The 18,458-nt window shown below is 41.1% G+C and overlaps 1 protein-coding gene across 3 annotated transcripts in view; it reads right to left on the reverse strand.

The window, feature by feature from the left end:
* Positions 1–18,458, reverse strand: part of gfra1a (gdnf family receptor alpha 1a) — a 102,798-nt gene that overhangs the window by 69,813 nt on the left and 14,527 nt on the right. For 2 of the 3 annotated variants that reach the window (XM_067610638.1, XM_067610640.1), the window contains one exon: positions 16,752–16,922. The exons of the other annotated variant lie outside the window; for it this stretch is intronic. In XM_067610638.1, the coding sequence (XP_067466739.1) occupies positions 16,752–16,922 (171 nt within the window). The remainder of the gene's footprint in view (positions 1–16,751; positions 16,923–18,458) is intronic. 3 annotated transcript variants of the gene reach the window in all.

The raw sequence follows: 18,458 nt of genomic DNA on the forward strand, positions 1-18,458 counted from the left end.
TGAAAAACCATGGGAGCAGATGTTTGCACCAAGTAAGGTGGTGTATATTGAGAAGAGAAGGGAACCAAGCACTGACACTTGAGAAACCCCTCTGGATAAGCCATGCAGTTTGAACACTTCCCCTCTCCAAGATACTCTAAAAGATCTTCCTGAGAGGCAGGATATGAACCAGCAGAGGCCAGATCCTGAAATACCAAGCTTGGTGAGTGTGGATAGGAGGGGCGGTGGGGGGCATGTTACAAGCAGGTTTGGAAGTTAGAGGGCAGAGATTGTTAAATCTGATTTACTGTGGACCAGTTCCGAGTCACAATCAGATCAAGAATATTGCCTGCTTTGTGTGTGGGAGGGGTGGAGAAGTCAGCCATTTGGGTTTTGTCAGTATGGATATTCATGTCTCCCATGACAATCAGTGGTGTCTCCTCTTCAGGAATGGCTGAGAGTAACATGTCTAGTTCGACTACAAAGTTCCCCAGTTGACACTTTAAACTAAAGCAGGTCCCAGCATGTCAAAACATATTCACTGACATGCTGAAATGCTCTGCTGTAACCTTTAACTTTATAACTTTCAACCAGATTTAACCCACTTTTGACCTAGGTGCCATTTTTGACATGAAATTCACCATAACAATGCTTTCTGGGAAACTTGGCTAATAGGCAACACAAAACGGAAGAAATACAAACTTGTTTATACTTCCCAGATCAAGTGAAGGTACTGCTACTTAAGTAAGCTGTACGTGTGTTGTGAGGTCTACATGGCTCGCTATGCTTGCTTGTGCTAAAAGGTAAAAGTAAAGTATGGAAAAGTACCTAAACAGGACATACAGAACCAATAATTAGAAGGCTGCAGCACACCTGGAATGACTAATAGTCAATCAAATCAGCTTTAAACTATTGTCTGCCCCTTACATGGCATAATTGCGAGAATTGACAGCGGAGTTCATATTGGCTTCTCAGAAAACAAATTAATCCTCACAAGGTGTGAAAATTAGTAACAGCTTGATTTTCATACAAAAATGTTGCCTGGTGCGACTTCACAGCAATTATTATACAAAGAGACGTAAATCACACTCGGTTAAAATTAGTCAATAGTTTATTCTACTCTGCATGTCATGTGGGCATATGCCTCTATCCTCAAAATAATAATGGTGATCTGGTATGGCACCCTTTATCGTCACTTAAATGTAACAGAGATTTTTAGAGAAACTATTATAAAGTGCTATAATTGTCCCTGAGTCACAGTGACTCAAACACTGAGTCAAATAATTGCACCAGATGAAATTACGTAACTAACCAGCAGTGTACCTTTATATTGGAGAGGTTGCCATAGTTATTATCTGCTCCCTGAGGGCTTAGCAGGGAGTAAACGAGCTTCCCGCGTCGCAGTCAAATCCTTCCTGTGTCCCAGGACACTTAGTTCCTACTTGTTTCAAAGTGCCACATCATTCTGTTCCACCTAGTAGATGCATGCTGATGAAATCTGGATCTTAGCGGTGTTACCATGGCAAACACATCCCAGATGTGTTCCTTCTCTTCCCTTAAAGGAGTAAAAATCACCCACACGGAAATGACTGTGAAGTATTTTTCCTGGCAGGAGAGGACAAACAGTAATAAACAAACACCGCATAGTCTCTTTACCTGCAAGCAGCAGATATAATGTACACAAATGATTCCTGCCACGGCACCCGCGGGGGGATCCACATCAATTCCAACTCAAATTGACATTTTGAATGGGGGCGACGTGCACGTGCGGGTGCATGTGAGTGTCTGTGTTCACATTTATGTGTCTGTGAATCCGTGTTTGTTTGTTTTATGTGTTTGAATCTACCTTTTAGATTGCACAAGTTTTTCTTGATTCACACTGCTTTCCCTACACAGGCATGAATGTGCTTCTCTCTCCGTCCGTCTATCAGACAGCTGATTAGATCAAGTGTCAGTGCCTAAACAGATTACTCTGGTGAGCAGCAAGCAACAAAGCAATAACACACTCCCAGCCTCAATCTGTTGCTTTTAACTTCATTTCACAGAGTCCTCTCACTTTCAATATCTGCACTAGCATCACAATTCAGCTTAAAAAGCAACAGGAGCTTTCATTGGATGAATCGCCCCGACACAACTCACTCCTTCTGTATCTCAGCGGGATACAATCCGAAAAATCTTTAACAAATAACATTAAATGATAATGTCATTTTCCCTTTAAAGGAAGAAGAAGAAATCTGTACATGTATAGGAAAGGTGATTCAAATCAATGGGCTCACAAGCCAATAAATATTTAAAAAAACAGTCCATGGAGCGGTAAATCAAACACAAGAAAGGCCTCCAACATTAATCAATGTCCACTCTATTGGAGCCAGCAAATACCAAACAAAAAAACAGTAAAATCACAAATAAAACAAAACAAAACTGGGTGCTTTAAATTAAGAAAGAAGTCTACAAAAGAACATCATTGTTGAGGAAACACAGAGAGGAGAAAATGGGAGAGAATGGCTTCCTTTTTTCATACAATTGTACTAATATTACACTTTCTACAAACTGATGTGTGTTCCAATCAATACTTCTAAAAATAGGATAACCAGAGTGTACTTCATGGTATTTTGTTGCTGTCCCCTGTGTAATATTGTGCTTGTTTTAATCTCATTAATTCATTAGTTTTCTCTCCTTTCCAGCACCATATGGTGCAGCATGACCACAACCACTTTTTTTCTTATTTTCTTGTGTAGACACAAAGTGCAATTTTTGGCAGCAACATGCCCAATACTGCATCTACACTGCCAGAAACAGAAAGAGGAGGAGAGGAAGCTAAAGCTAATTTATGTGGTTTGATGTAAAGACTGTAGAGAAAATATGTCATCATGTCAATTTTGATTCAAAAACTTGTTTTCCATCACTCCTCATCACATCATATCTTCATCAGTACACCAGCTTTGCATCTCAGCAGAGCTTTAAAAGCATTTTTAAAATATTTTTACATTTTCCTTTTATCATTTAAGTGCAAATTCAAAAAAATCACACTGCAAGCCTTAGTGCTCAAATTGGATTTTTTTGCTCAGATACAATTTTTTTGTTTGGCGGTTCACGTTATTTTTTAAATGTGGCTAATATCCCGCATCCCAATGACCCGCATGCACAAAAGAAGAAGTCCCACGCAGCACGCTGTCGTACGGAAGTAACCGTGGAGGCCACTGAAGTCAGCGTTTATGGTTTCATTTATAAGTCGATGTGCTGTGGAAGCCAACAAATTTGTGAGCAGATGATAACGAGGACGAGGATGAGGAGGAAAGAGAGCCAAATTTTTAATTATGGTTTTTTATTGCCCCCGTTCGGCCATTTGTCTCAATGTGCTTCCAAACACAGACCGGTTACGATACGACCCCCTCAAGTTTTGCTTGTACAGAAGTGATACTTATGAAGTCTAACACCTCGCTGCCCCTCTGCTGACTACCTCCATCGCAGCTGTCTTCCATGTTTCCGGTGCAGAATGGTGATGAATGTTGATCTGATTTTCTCTGTCAGGGAAAAAGAAACAAAAAAAACAAACAACAAAACAAAAAAAAACCCCAGATTTTAGTCACATATGAGCAAAAAAAAAATCAGATTCGGGCCACTTTTTCCTGCAGTCTGAACGTAGCCGGGTGTCAAAGCTTCCCTGCAGAGAGCTTCTCTAATGTGCTTCTTTCTCTCCAAGACCAATCAAAAAGGTTGACAATTGCAACAGCGAGGTGTTGGCAGGAGGTCACGGCGGACACTGCCTCGCTTCACGGGACTGTTCTCTGGTTCACTTTTTGTCAACCTGTGCTCTCTCTCCCTTTCCTCTCTCTTTCTCTCTCTCTCTCTCTCACAGTGTGCATTTACAGCCGTAATTTGGCTGCTGCCACATGAAGAGTGATGTCCACCTGTTGTCTGCCAAGTCCTCCTCTGTTCTGTTTTCCTCCCAATCTGCCTGCTCTTTTGCATCCACAATAATGTGCTCAGGCTCCGTCTTAGTCTGAGCCTTCATTCGCCGCAGTGTGATGCAGCTACAACAGCGTTTGTGTGTGTGTGGGTTTATGTGTTTGTATTGTGAGCAAATGCAGAATCCTCAATATTGAAGCATTGCATATTAGCAGAAACACTCTTTCATAACTGTTTTATCTTTAAATTTCAACCTAGTACAATCTAAAAATAACAAACATAACTTTGTAGACACCGCACTTGATTTTTTTCTGTAATAACTGCCTTTTTTTTACTCATTTACCTTCAATGTTTGTGACTCAAGAAGGAATACTGATTGGGTTAAGTGACGGTCTGAAAGGAGGACAGACAAACAGACAGAGAGTCTAGTCTTCTTCCTGTGCGATGACGGAGCAAATGACAGCCATAAAGATCACCATTATGTTCCCTATTCGTGCATACATGTGCTCGAGCAGCATAGAGACAACATGAGCACAGGAGCTGGTGAACTATCCACAAATCACTCACATATATTTTGCTTAACTTAGTGGGCTAAAACCTCTCTGGACACATTTTAATATAATAAAAGGTTTCTATTAGTAACATAGTGAAACTTTCTGACAAAAATACAGATGTTGAAACCACAGTGCTGCCACAGTGATGCAGTTACTCTTTGTTTTGGCAACAAAACACATACAAGCGCCATAATCTCAACGTCTCCGGCACCACATGTCAAGCAACGTTAAATTCGATCCCTATAACTCGCAGCTGCTATTTCATTTTGAGGATATCACTTTTCATTCCATCATAGATGGTGTTACATGTGCAGAGCAGTTAAATTATGATCGGGATGGCGTGCACCATATGTGTTATCATTCATCAGCATTAACGGGCCATAATCAACAGTTGGCTAATGGTAAGACAGTGCATGCCTTCATAAGACTTCCTTCCTTTAAATAGGAGGACAAAGTGTTTACAGTACAAAGTCCCATCATGCTCTTCATGTGTTCCCGTGGTTACATGCATGTGCATCAGGAAAAAAAAAAAAGAGGCAAGAAGACAAAGTCAGGACACAAGAATTAATTGCTCTTCTGTGACTTCACGCTGGCTTTCTGCAATTAACTCCACCTATGTCTGTGCGCTACTCGATCCGCTATATGATCCTGTGTGTAGACAATAAGATTAGCTGCAGTCGGTTCCAGGCCAGGCCAGGACTGGCAGAGTCACATCTGTTCTCCACCTCCAGATTTATGGTTTAGAAACGAAGGCTTTCCACATTAAGCCCCTAAAGACACACTGGGGAGAGTTTCAGGGTCTATTTCCGTCAGTAGAATCGAGTCAAGTTTGGATTCATCTTCATCAACGCGTCTCTTATTGCAGTAAATTGAGGCTTTTGGTAAAACTTAGCATAAAAACACTTGAAATTAATAAAATCCGTGATCTAAAATTGAAACAACTCCAGTGTTTCACATGTGTGGTTTATAAGAGCACATTTTTTTTTGCACATCACAAATCTACACAGCACCCGCTAACACCTATTTGACAACCAAATCCCCTATATTCATTACCCTCCCGGAGAGTAATGGTAATAAGAAATAGTTTCAGACCTTTCTCCAACTTATTCAATTCCTCATGTAAATACACCGTAGGCCGGGGGAGCGCAGAGCAGGCAAGCCTAGCATAACTGGCAGCCTGAGCACATAATCCCAACTACAACATGGCACAAAGCAGAGAGGAGGAGAGTGGGGGGGGGGGGGGGGGGGGGGGGGGATTGAAGGAGAAGATGAAGAGAGCAAAAAGGGATGAAAGGGATGGAGAGAGAGAGTAGAGGTGATAGGGGGATAGAAAAAAGAAAGGAGAGAAAGCAAGAAAATGAGAGAAGCAGACACAATTTAGAGGAGAGAAGAAGAAAAAGACAAGAAGGAAAGATATCTTCATCATCATAATAAATCTATAAACAACCTCTTGAAAATCAACTCCGACTCCCTAAAATATCTGAATTTGACACCTCTACTTCCCCTAATGTGTAAAATTAGGCAACAAGCCACTTAAATTTGTCCAAAATTGAGTTATTAAACTAATTAACCCGCTGATACCGGAGCTGACCGAGGAGCGCGGCTAACATATAGAACTCACTTTGCTCTTTTTAAAGTTTCAAATCCACTTGTTCTACCACTTAAAGCTTCGACTTCCATGCACATTTCACCTTAATTGGAAAAAGTTTAAGGGGCTCGAAAGTTATAAAAATTTTAAAAGAGTTCTGTTCCCTTGTGAATGTGAGCAAAATTGCAAAAATGACCTCAGACTCCATTGGGATCAAATTTGCTCTTGTCCAACAAATGAACTTGTGCATTACTGTAATATATATTTTCACTTTCATTTACTCTCTGCAGCACCAGTTAGAGCCCTCCTCCCTCCCCTCCCTCCTCCTCCTCCTCTTCCTCTTATCTCCATAACTCTACTGCAACCCCGAGGACGAGTGCACTCCACATGCTGGAGACTGCTCATAACATGCCGAACCAAAGTGGTTCGCCTCAATGGAAAAAAAGAAATATTAGAAAAATATCGTGCTATCAGCTGAGTCATCACAGAGTGACTTCACACTTTAATTCATCGGTATGTACGTACACAGGCCGCTAATTCTGTCTGAAGGTGCATCAGCCAAACAGCTGCGGATGAATAAACTTATCATATCGTGGCCTGGTTATTCCGGGGTATAAATCTCTAGTCAGGAAAACAAGTCAAACATCTTAAGATGGAGTGTGGTTGAGTGTAGGAATACATTACTTTGAGTTCCCACTTGTAAATGAAATTGGTTTCCTCGCCAGTCCTAAGCGCATTTGCACTGAGTACATTTCAACCTTCACTTCCCCAAGTTAAGATGCAGGAGCACCAGCGCTTTGCATGTAAATCTCTCAAGTTTAAGCACACAGCCTACGCTCGCTGGCTTGCTCTGTCTGTCTCTTTCTTTCTGTAACACACACACACACACACATGCTCTCTCTCTCTCTCTCTCATACCCCCACACACACACAAAGCTACACAGCAAATCCAACTCTGACTCTAACTCTCTAAGACTCTATAACTTGTATTTCCTGTGAAATGCACTGTAGGGCGATTCCAAAACCAGTCACTGGCAGAGACGCAAATTCAAGTGTACACACACACACACACACACACACACAGCTTGTACATATACTCATTAATACAACTGGCACTAAGTCTCTGGCACGTAAACACACACACACAAACACCTACACACACGAATCAGTATTCACAAGTCATCTAAATAAGTAAATGTGACCAGCCAATAGCTTTTATCATTCCTCACTAAACATCCTGTCTGTCACCGGCATGCAGGTAGAAACAGGGAAACTCAAATTAATGATGTGAACTACAGGACTGCATTGTGACTTCATCATGAAATTCAAAAATTACAGAAAAACATACGTAATAATAATTAATTCAGAATCTCATTAAGAAAATAAACATTTTTCTTGTTAAAAATGAGACGCGAAATGAAACAGAAAGACCAATCCTCTGAATGAAAGTTTTTTCCCACACCAGTCTCTGACCATGAAGGCATCGTCCGCTCCGACATCCGTTGATGTAATGCGGTTCTGTTGAAATCTCGCTTTGTGCAAACCGCACAAATTGTCGCACAAATCCCACAAATTACAAACTTGGCGACTGTGACTTTGACTGAAGCGAAACGACTTCTGGTTTGAAAAAGTCTCGACAGGCTCATGTCTGACACCACAAATACCTGGGATTGATTTGCGTAACAGGACCACAGACACATGTTAAAGCCAAAGAAAGCTGCTATGACATTTATATGTCAACACACAGACGCCAGATCTTGAGTTCCAAACCAAAACCAGAAAATTACTCTCTCTCTAGCATTCAAGTGTTCTGCAGCTGAACGACTACACTGTGGGTCCAACTGCACAATATGTACATCATTACTTCCTGGATTTTTTCTGGTCACAAAGCTAAACCTGCCCTACAGCGATCTGGCACAAGAGTCCTGCTGCCTGTAAGTCCTGCTGACTCTTGTAAGCAGGACTCGATAAGTAAGTGACACTTGATTAGTAATTTTATGGTTATATTTTTGATGTTTTAGAAACTCATAAGAGCTCTTAAGACCTGGAACCTTCTGTTGTTTTCAGGAAGCCTGAAGCAAAGCCGACACACTCAAACACACTCAATATGTGTTTGTTGCTGATATACAAACTCTCCTGGTGTTTCCACTGACATGAAGCCATATTCTAACTGCTTTTCAAAGCCAGTACTAGAGGTTTTGACCTAGACTTGAATCTGACTTAAGTCACAAACATACAGTAGGGTCATTTATGAAGACCGGCATATTTATTTGCAATTTATCTATTAAGATTTGTGACTTGACATGAACTTTGTCCTAACTGCATATACTAATTCTAAGCAGATTTGAGTATGTGAATGTGCTGGATAATTCACAAAATTAAGTATAAAGTACACAAAAAAACCTCTACTAATACTGAATCAGCTTGTTTTTTTTGGCTGTGATGTTAATGGACACATTGTGCATTATTAGCTCCAAAGACACTGACCTCCTAAAACAATACGCTCTGATAATTAGCATAACAGTATTATATCATACACTAGAAAGATCTCATGTGTTGACCTCTCTGAACTATGGGTGAAACCTTTGTTTTGTATGATTCATTGACTTCTTTTTCAAAAGGTTGATAATATTAATGACACTCTTTTTTATGTATAAAGAAACCTAAATTGGGAACATATTGTCTCATTAAAACCAATTACAGTGTAAAACCTTCAGCGAAGCAGTAAAAGAGCTCTGTGTGCACAGTAATGTGCAGGTATACTACCATTACACTTAGGATTGGGAAGGTTTTAATGGTCTCCCTGAAGAGAAAAAGGCTTTTTTTTTAATGTAATTTAGGTATGACAGAAGACAAAATCCATTTCATATTTTATTGCTCATTATGAATTAAAGGCTACCCACTTTAGTGAAACGGCATTTATCTCTGCTGACTTCTTCTGATTGGAAGTAATGTTTTATGTAATAAGTCGTGTTCTTCTTTGGCAACTGTTTTGTCATTACTGCGACGGTGTATTCGGTGTCTTACAAACACTCGGCACAAGCCCTCGCTTCCTCGCCAAGCGCTCCAGCTTGTCCTCAGAAGCGTAATGTGCCGAGTCAAAACAGCTCCGCGGTGCCACGTCAAACTGCCCGCCGTGGGTCTGAGCTACCACAGGCAGTTCCACTATCACAGCATACTGGGAGCAGTGGGAAGGAAGTGCTCCTGCTCATTTTTCAGTCCGCAGACTGGAGCAAAAGCAGCACTCTGGCGGGAGGATTTGTATGTATGTGTGTGTGTGTGTGTGTGTGTGTCAACATCAGTGATTTAAACAGATATGCTCCACAGGCACGACAGCAGAGTATTGTGACTCACACACCAGGACACCTGACTCTCTGCAGCACGCACGAAAAAAGGCCGACTTCGTGCTTACACACATAGAGACCAGCACACACACACACACACACAACCATGATGCACATTAGTGCGCCTGGGCGTCCAGCCCTCTCGCTGGTACGATTGCACATTACGTCCCTTTCACCTCTCCCTCCCTCTGGCTGGACGGCGATAAGTCTCCCGTTCTCAGTCGATGAGAAGCTGTGAATAATGGATGAAGTACAAGTTGCGAGCGACCACAGCAGAGCAGCCGCGTGACGGACACAGACGCAAAAGAGAGAGACGTGGCGCGAACAGCAGGTGTCCGTCTTTAACCGTCGCCTTCGTCCCCTCTCAGCCTCTGTTTGTCTCTTTCTTTATCTCCGTCTCGATCATAACAAATTAGCGGGATAATCACTCGCCTTTTTTATTTCGGAACAACATGATTCAGACGTCTGAAAAAACTAATTTCACTCAGCAAGTCGTTCTGTCTGAAAGCCTCAAGTGATTTGACCCTGGGTCAGCCGGCTTCACTGTTTACTGTCTTCTTTTTGACCTTAAAAACCACTCACACCATGTCTGTCTCAATCTATGAATTATAGCAAGGCCGACACACACACACACATCACATCCCCTTAAGGTGGCACGGTCATGCCAGCTCCAATTCTCATAATACTCTTTTTATGTGTTATTTCAAGCTCTCCCTGAACGCTCTCTATGTCATTATCATTCGTTTTAACATGCATGTGTACAAAGTAGACTTTGAAACTGAGTGTGAATGCGGACGGGTGAACAGTTGGTGTTATTTCGCAGGGTGTTTCGTGGCTCAGTGCCAGTCACCTGTGGGGGAGAGTCTCGCTCCTGCCTGGTTAGTGGACTACCGTGGCTTCCTTCAGGGCTGACACCACGCTCAGTGACCTGTGCCGCTCTACTTGAACAAATAACGCAGGGAGGGGAGGAGGAAGAGGAGGTGAGCAAGCAAAGGAGAAAGAAGTCTTGAGTAAATAGAAAAATATAATGTCATGTTATTGACCCTGCCTTGTTTTGTAAAAATTGCCTAATGAAGTTTTGTTGGTTTTCCTAACCTCTTTAAATATGTATTCTTCAAACAGTTCATTAGTCTTATTTATCTTCCTGTAGCTCTGGATCCTGCCTGATGAATCCCTCATTATTGTTTTCATTCTAGTTTTGCGTCAACTGAGTTTTTGCAGTAATGGAATTAAATGGATCTATTGGCTTAACTCGTAATGTGCAAGCACTGGGATACATATAAATAGGACTGGGTCATAATTCACTATCGCTTGTCAACTCTCAGTGGAAATTATATGGTATTATCATTTTACAAAATCCTGTTTTCCATATTAATGATTTCAAGCAAACTGTAATTAAAAACAATATATATCTAAATCTATCTATCTGTCTCTCTCTATATATACACACACATATGAAGGAGATATATAAACTGATATTAGCTATTCATACCACACCAGTTTGGACACATTTTCTCATTCAAGACAATGGAAAGGTGTGTCGAAAGTTTTGACTGGTTCTGTAGATATGTCATTCACCAGTGTATATGCTGATTAGGGATGTGTAGAGATCCCAGTATTTGTATTTGTATCTGTATTTGTTTAGGCAGCAAAATTATTTGTAGCTGTATTTGTATTCGGGCACACCCCTAATGCTGATAAGACAATGGAGTACAGAGGTCCCAAATGTAGTAGAGTAGAGTAGAGTAGAGTATTGCCATTACTGTACATAGTTCACCCATCACAGAGAAATCTATGTTTCAAATGTAAAAATGTAAAAATATCCCAATCAGTACAAATCTTGGTCACAATTCTTTAATAACCACATTTAAAGGATACTTCATAAATGTTAAAAAGTGAAATTCTGCAGATGTATCTTTATTTTTGTAGCCTCAATTCTGTTAAACATCCAGTATCAGTCAGGCTCTAACGTGAAAAGTAATGTCAGATATAATGGGATGTACCTAATGATTTCTTTTAAAGGTCCCATAGTTCCCTGTAATTCCTACAGAGGAAGTGATACAGAGGTGTAAATCCACAGGAAGGTGTCTAGAAATTATTGTAATTTGGCTTCTAAAATTGTATGTTTGCCTGTATAGAAATATTATACCTGAATATTTCCTCCGGTTTAATCACCTAACCCGACATATGAGCGCAGTCAGACAGCTTGACGTACACTTGTGGTACCTGCTCAGTGGAAACATGTCACCCTTATGAATTATGTACTAACTGCATCAATACAGTCAAATGGTCTTGTGCTTTATGACTCACGACCGGCGCCTGGTGCTGGATGCTTCACGTCGGGGAAATTGAACATTTCAGTGTGACTGTCAAAGTTTGAGTGATGCTCGATGACCTTTACGTTACAACAGCTGTTCAACACACCGAGATATTTTAAACATCTCTCTGTATGCATCATTGTTCCAGCTTTTCTCATCACTTTTTCCATCTCTCGCTTCCTCCCTTTCCTATATTTCCTGCTTATTTTATGCAGATTCATTATATTTGTGTTATGAGGTGCCATAGGTTTTCTCTAAATATGCAAATTTCAAACATTTAACATCGCCACGGAGTTATACAATATATTTACCTCACAGCTCTGTTTCTAATTAATCATCAGTATTTTATATTAAGTCTGTGAGAATTGTGCAAAGTCCCTAAGAATGGAACGAGAGGATAAACGCTCTGGGCGTGGCCCCTTATAAGCTTCTCTGACTAAGAATGCTGATTTAAAATAAGCTCTCTTTCAGACAGGCATGACTCATTTGGTTCGGGAGGAGATTTTAGTCTTCCTCATTTAATGATAACGGCTCATCCAAAAGACAGTGGGCCGTTGGCCAAATCTCCCGAGCTGACGAGGCTACGAGACGATGACAGCGTGTTCTGGGTGGTGGAGAGAGAGAATCATGAGGAATATCGCCGGTTCGATACCTTCCCTGGCAAGCGTAGTGAGAGGTCGGCTTACGCTGTTCTGCACTGTTATGGACAACAATCAAAAAATACTCCATTACAGGTTAAAGTTCAGCATTTATAGTGTTACTTCAGTTAAAGTTCTTTAGTTATTTTGGGATCAGTTTTATACAGTTTTACTTAATTTAATGTCTAATTCACTGTCATCAAGCTCAGCCTCTGAAAACATTTGGAAAATACACCATGTTTACTTGACAAATTAACTTCTATAACTTCTTCAACTGCAATGTTTTATGATCTTACTAAACTTACTAAATGACTGTGTAACCAGTAGCTGTTAGGTAAATGCAAGTGAATAAAAAGTACAAAGTTCGCTTCTGAAATGTAGCAGAAGTCTGTAAAAATGGAAATATTATACTCAAGTGAAGTTCATCAAACTGATGCTCACAGTAAGGGTAGTACTCAGTTACTCCCTACTGTGACTTAATGAATTAGACACATTATTCTTCTTACCATGAAAATACAACCAACTTTTCTACCTTGTTTCACTTTCATTCCTGCTGTTGTCTCAAATCGTCAGCTGCCTAAAAAACCCATCCACTTCTCATGATATGCTTTCTCATAAAAGAACCCATTTCTTATCCCTTAACTGAAACATTCAACTTTTCTTGGCTTAAGAAAGCATTTCCACTCGTCTTAAAAAAACAACAAAAAATCCCAGAGTGAAGCTGGTCTCCAACAGCTCTGCTTTCAATCTGATATGGAGCTGTTCTCTACATGACAGATTTTAGGAATGCAAAGGGCAGGAAAAGAATTTCCTCATGGAGGTCTCTATGGTATAACATTGTTATTATACACTCTTTTTTGTTACACCGGTCCAATAACATTAGCTTCTTCATGCTATTAAGGACAGTCTGACTTGTACGTAACATCCTCTTTTATCCTTTTAACAGTATAGGTCGTAACCTCAGTAGCCAAAAAACGACTTATAGTTACGTTACAGTGACAGACGCCATCTAGTGGCCGTCGTAATTATGACGCAGTTCAGATGACGTCTATATTAGTTGACAAATTTCCGTATTTGGAGTTGGTGGGTTGGGTGGATGGTAAGATAGATAGTTTTAAAAAAAAAAATGTAACTACATTTGTCATGGTGTTCACTGTTGCCATGACGACAAAGGTTGCCTAAGTAGTAACTTTAAGCCACATCACATTTCAAGTGATCAGTTCAACCCAAACTGTGATCTCTCACTAACCCCAACCAAGTGGTTTTTGTGCCTAAACCCAACCAGACCTTCACCACAGCGCTGTCACACCATCATTATTTTTTAGTGATTTGTAACAGCTTTGGAAAGCTGCCGACTGAGGCAGAATATTAGAAAATGCTCCTATGGGTCGTTCCAGAGAGCACGGTACAATCGACCTATTTGGTCCTTTTAATTATGAGGATGTGTTGCTTTTATCATAATCTTTGATGTTGGATATGGAGAGCTGTCGGCCTCCCATGGGTGGCATGCTCAGCTGGTTTTCCTGTGGCAATGTTTATTTTTACACTATTTTAATGAAGTTTGAACACTCTGATGCTTTTTTTTTTTTTTAATTTTTGTTCTAGGTTTTTAAATCTAGGTTTTTGATTGAAGTCATAAAAACATATTAGCTTTACATTAAAAGGTTATTTATGTGAGTTTGCACTGTTTGTCAGGAAAGCCAGACCAGTTTTTTTTGTTGTTTTCATCCAAGTAAACAGAGAATGTTAGAAAACTATGATCACAACAAAACGAGTGAGATGAAATTTGATCTTGGACAGCTGCCCATTTCGTCTCTGTTGAACTTGAAACAAGTGATGATTCATAAAAGTAAAAGACAATTCATAAAGTCCATTTATTTCCTCTTTTTTTTAAAATCCTCACCGCTGTGCCTTAAACATCAATTACTACCTGGGACGATGAATCTCTTTAAATGACAATTTCGGAGAAACAGTATTTACAGTTAAGCCCTCGGCGGCATCCATATTCCTGTCAGAGAACAGAGGGATTGAAGTTTTTAATTAATCTGAACGTCGGCATCCTCGAGGATACACACACACACACACAAATACTCACACGCTCTCTCCTCCACACACACACACACACACACACACACACACACAGGCATCCACTCAATACAGACTGTAGCAGGAACATTTAGGTGTGACAGGCGGATAGTGGCAGAGCGACATATCAACCTTTGCATAAACGTCTCTCAGAAACACTTTGTCAAAATAAAAGTGTCTGAAGAGTGGGATTCTGTTCTCATCGCAGAGCTGTACGACACAGTGAAGGACCATACATTAACGTCACGCTAAACACCAGCTGCCCTTTACCTCTCGAGCACCAGAGACCATGAGATTATCTGCACACATCTGATACCGCAGCTTCCTTTTTAGGCATATCTTCATGTCAGCACTACTACATCCATGGTTTTTGTAGGGAGCTTGTGTTTTTTGCCATAGTACTACCCATTTATTTGAATGACTTAGCACTGCCATGCACTCCTGTACTTGTATAATATAGCACCAATCACAACACAGCCATGCATATACTGTATAAAGGTGATGGAAGTTTGTTTGCCTGCACATAATAGTTGTGTTTTTGCAATAGTTGCATAGTTTTGTATATCTTTGTTTATGTTTGTGCACATGACCTTGTATTAAAGTATAGAGCTTTTTTTCTTTGTTTGATAGGTTGCATTCAAAAATAGCAAAAAAATCTGAAAAAATCATCAAATCGTGTTGGTCGTGTGGTCGTGCAGTGATGTTGTGGTTATGTAGCAGTCCTTGAGCACCAGGATACCTGATGTCGCTGCTATATTCTGTATTTTTTTTGCTCTTTCCACATCATGCATGTAACAGGAAGTGGCAATAAGATGTGCTCTATCTACAGTAGAGGAAGAATTTAAGACTGACATTCCCACCTCGGACAACCGTTAAAACATATTTGCATATGCGCAAACTGAAAACAGCAGTATGGAAATGTACCTGGTGAAATCGAGAGGGATAAAGGCAAAGAGACAGTGTGTGTTGCCCCTCAGGTTTGAGTTAGAATGCACAATTCAGCATGATTCAACCTCACAACCTTATTGATGTAATCCCCCCTTCAGCCAGACTCGCAGCAAAAAATGTGCTTGTTTAGTTTGCATTTGTGTGTTCGCTTCTTCGGTCAGTTGTGCGTGCGTACAGACATGCACTCATTCATATGTGTGTGTGTGTATACATGCATTTGTCAGTGAGAGATGCTCATCCTTTTGCAGTACAGGGTGCATATGTACACCAAAATTGAAATAATGCAGTGAATTGCAAAATAATGACCAAATTCATTCACAAAGACATAGCAAGTTAACTTTTCAGCAGGCTGTGTGATGCAAAATGAAATATTTTCCCCTCGCGCCATCACTGCCTGCAATAAGCTGTTTTTGGCTATAAAACTAATGTAGCAGTCACAGACACTGGCTGCCCTCTAAAATGGAAATTCATAAGCCAAAATGGCAGTGGCAGTGGGAATATCAAAATATGACATATCCTCTGCGTCTTCCAACCCCCCTACTTCTCTCTCCCTCGCCGCCTCCCCCCTTCTCCATCCGTCCGTCTCTTCTCCTGGGTTTTTTTTTCAACAGAGAGCACATCTGCTGTAGGAAGTCTTCTGAAGGACATGTCAACCCTCTCTGACACAGCTGACTAAGCAGACAGAAGGACGGACGGGCCAACGTACTGACACCTCTCTCAGATGGTCCCGAGGGAACCGAAAATCTATAACTGGCTTAATCTAATACCGAGGAGGCTAAAATCATTGAGAACGGCGCAAGAGATCCGACGAAATCTGACGTTACGAGACTCATATCTCAACCGCAAGCGTCTTTGGAGCAGACGTGTTTAACTCTCAAGCAACTACCAACCTTTTTTTTTTTTCCAAATGTCAGATCAGAGGTGTTTGGCGTCATATAATCTGCACCAAAAGCTGGAAACAACCCAAAAATGTGTTTCTATCGGTACAAACAGACAGATAATATTTGATAACCAGCAGTTCTTCATGCTTGGAAAGCCCAGCATAAACAAAATGAGCCAAGAGCAAACCGCAGTGTGCACTAACGCTCAAATCCAGCTATTTCTACAAGCGCTGTAAACTAAAAAGAAATCCAGGAAACGTTAATTATGAAAACGACCACACATACTGTCTGTCTGCGATGCCTATCTGAAGCTACGGGGACTAGAAATATCATAACATGGCAATAAAAAATTGGCAACTTGTGAAACTTATTCGTGCATTGTGACCTACTGTACAAGAACACACATCGAAAATCAGCTGCAGGCGATTTGAGTATGAATTCTGTGTCTGACTTCATCTCACGAGAGCAATCATGCATGATTCAAACACACACAGAAAACACTCGTTACCCAGTATGGCCCAATTGGGATGAGCTCTCCTGTTTCTACTGGGATCCTGAAGTTCCGTTGAGGAGGGGTTCCCTCTGCCCAGAGCGGGCTCTCTGCCCTGGGATACCCTGCCCTGGTCGCCCCCCCTTCCTGGAGCGGAAGTGGCGGAGCTGCTCCAAGGTTCCCCACCCTCTGCAAGAGATGCGCTTGATTCAGGACCACCAACCAAAAGCAAATCAGGGGGGTCATCAGGGTTCACAAAGGTCACAGGGAGGTCAAGACTCACAGGTCAGAGGAGGGGGGGAAAAGGCCAAACAAGGACCGGAAAGAGAGCATTCAGATCATTCAGCTGACGGGCAAAAGTCACAATCTGGGTGTTTTCCAGGTAGGCAAAGGTAAAGGCAGAAGGGGTGCAAAGGAGAAGGGGTTTCTAACAAATCTTTTGATGAAAGGAGCAGGAGAAAGAGTAAGACTGGTTCAGTATGCCACAGAAGAGAGTAAGGAAAGATGAATTGTTGCCCGTAACATCAGTGAGGGAGTATAGTTCTTCTCTGCAGCAGACACAGTGAGAGGAAGTTCTTTCATTTATCGTTGATGTCAATCAACAAAATCACAACCGGACCAAATCATTCTCTACACCTGCTCAGCGGGGCTACAAAGGCTCAACCATCTTTTCGCATCAGTGACGACTTGTCTTTTCTGTATTTTTATTTTTTTACAAACTAAGCCACATGTGGTGTAAGTACACATAAAGAGCCCGACTGCAGCAGGAAAAAAAAGGAATTTAGATGGTGTTTACCGAGATTACCCATCGAAAAACTGCACAGTCGGTGTGGTGAAAGATCGCAGTTTAGCCCACTTACATGTGAAGAGAGCGTACACACAACCGGATCGATCAAACAGTCACGCTAGCCTCACATGAAACAAGCCCAGAATAGAAGCATCTGAAGCTGCCTGGCAAATTGGGGGCACGCAGTTATAGATTTTTTAGTTAGGAGGACGGTTGTGGATGAAACAAATGCAAATTTATGTATCAATGCCCTCATTTAACATCTCTGAGAGCAAAGACTGGCACAGAACAAGGGCTCGGCTGGATGCTGTTCGTGTATGTATGTGTGTGTGTGTTTTTGGGTGCCAACGGGTGCATGCATTCTTGAACATGTGCATGTGTGTGTGGGTGCGTTTGGTTGTGTGTGTGTGTGTGACTGTTAAAGGTTGTGTTTGCTTTTCAGGGATGATGCTGCTCTGTGATCAAAAGGAGAGGCACAAAGGGAGAAAGGAGAAGGAAAAGGGTGAAGCTATTATTCTCCAAAGGGAGGCGTTTTTTTTGGTTTTTTTTTTAGTTAGAGACGCTGCTTTAATCAGACACACTCTGGCTGTTGACAAATACGATCACAGGGGACGGAGAGTAAATTCCGATCGACCAGCGGGGACCTTCAAAGTGTGCTAAGAAGGGAAAAAGAAAATTGATACTGCTGTAATTCTAAAGTAGGAAGCAAGAAAGTATGAGGGAGGAGATTAGCTAGACCACTGATCACAACCTTTTCATAAATTAACAACCAACAACAACAATAGAAGCTACAATGCAATAATAACACATGTAACAACTACTGGGTGGAAGCTAGGTGCGCTAGCAAATTGAATAAACTCCAATGGAGCAAGTAGCAAAACATAAAATAACATAATGATGACACATTTATTCTTATATATATTTTTTTGTATGAGCAA

Source organism: Thunnus thynnus, chromosome 14 (assembly GCF_963924715.1).
Source record: "Thunnus thynnus chromosome 14, fThuThy2.1, whole genome shotgun sequence".
NCBI classification, from domain to species: Eukaryota; Metazoa; Chordata; class Actinopteri; order Scombriformes; family Scombridae; genus Thunnus; species Thunnus thynnus.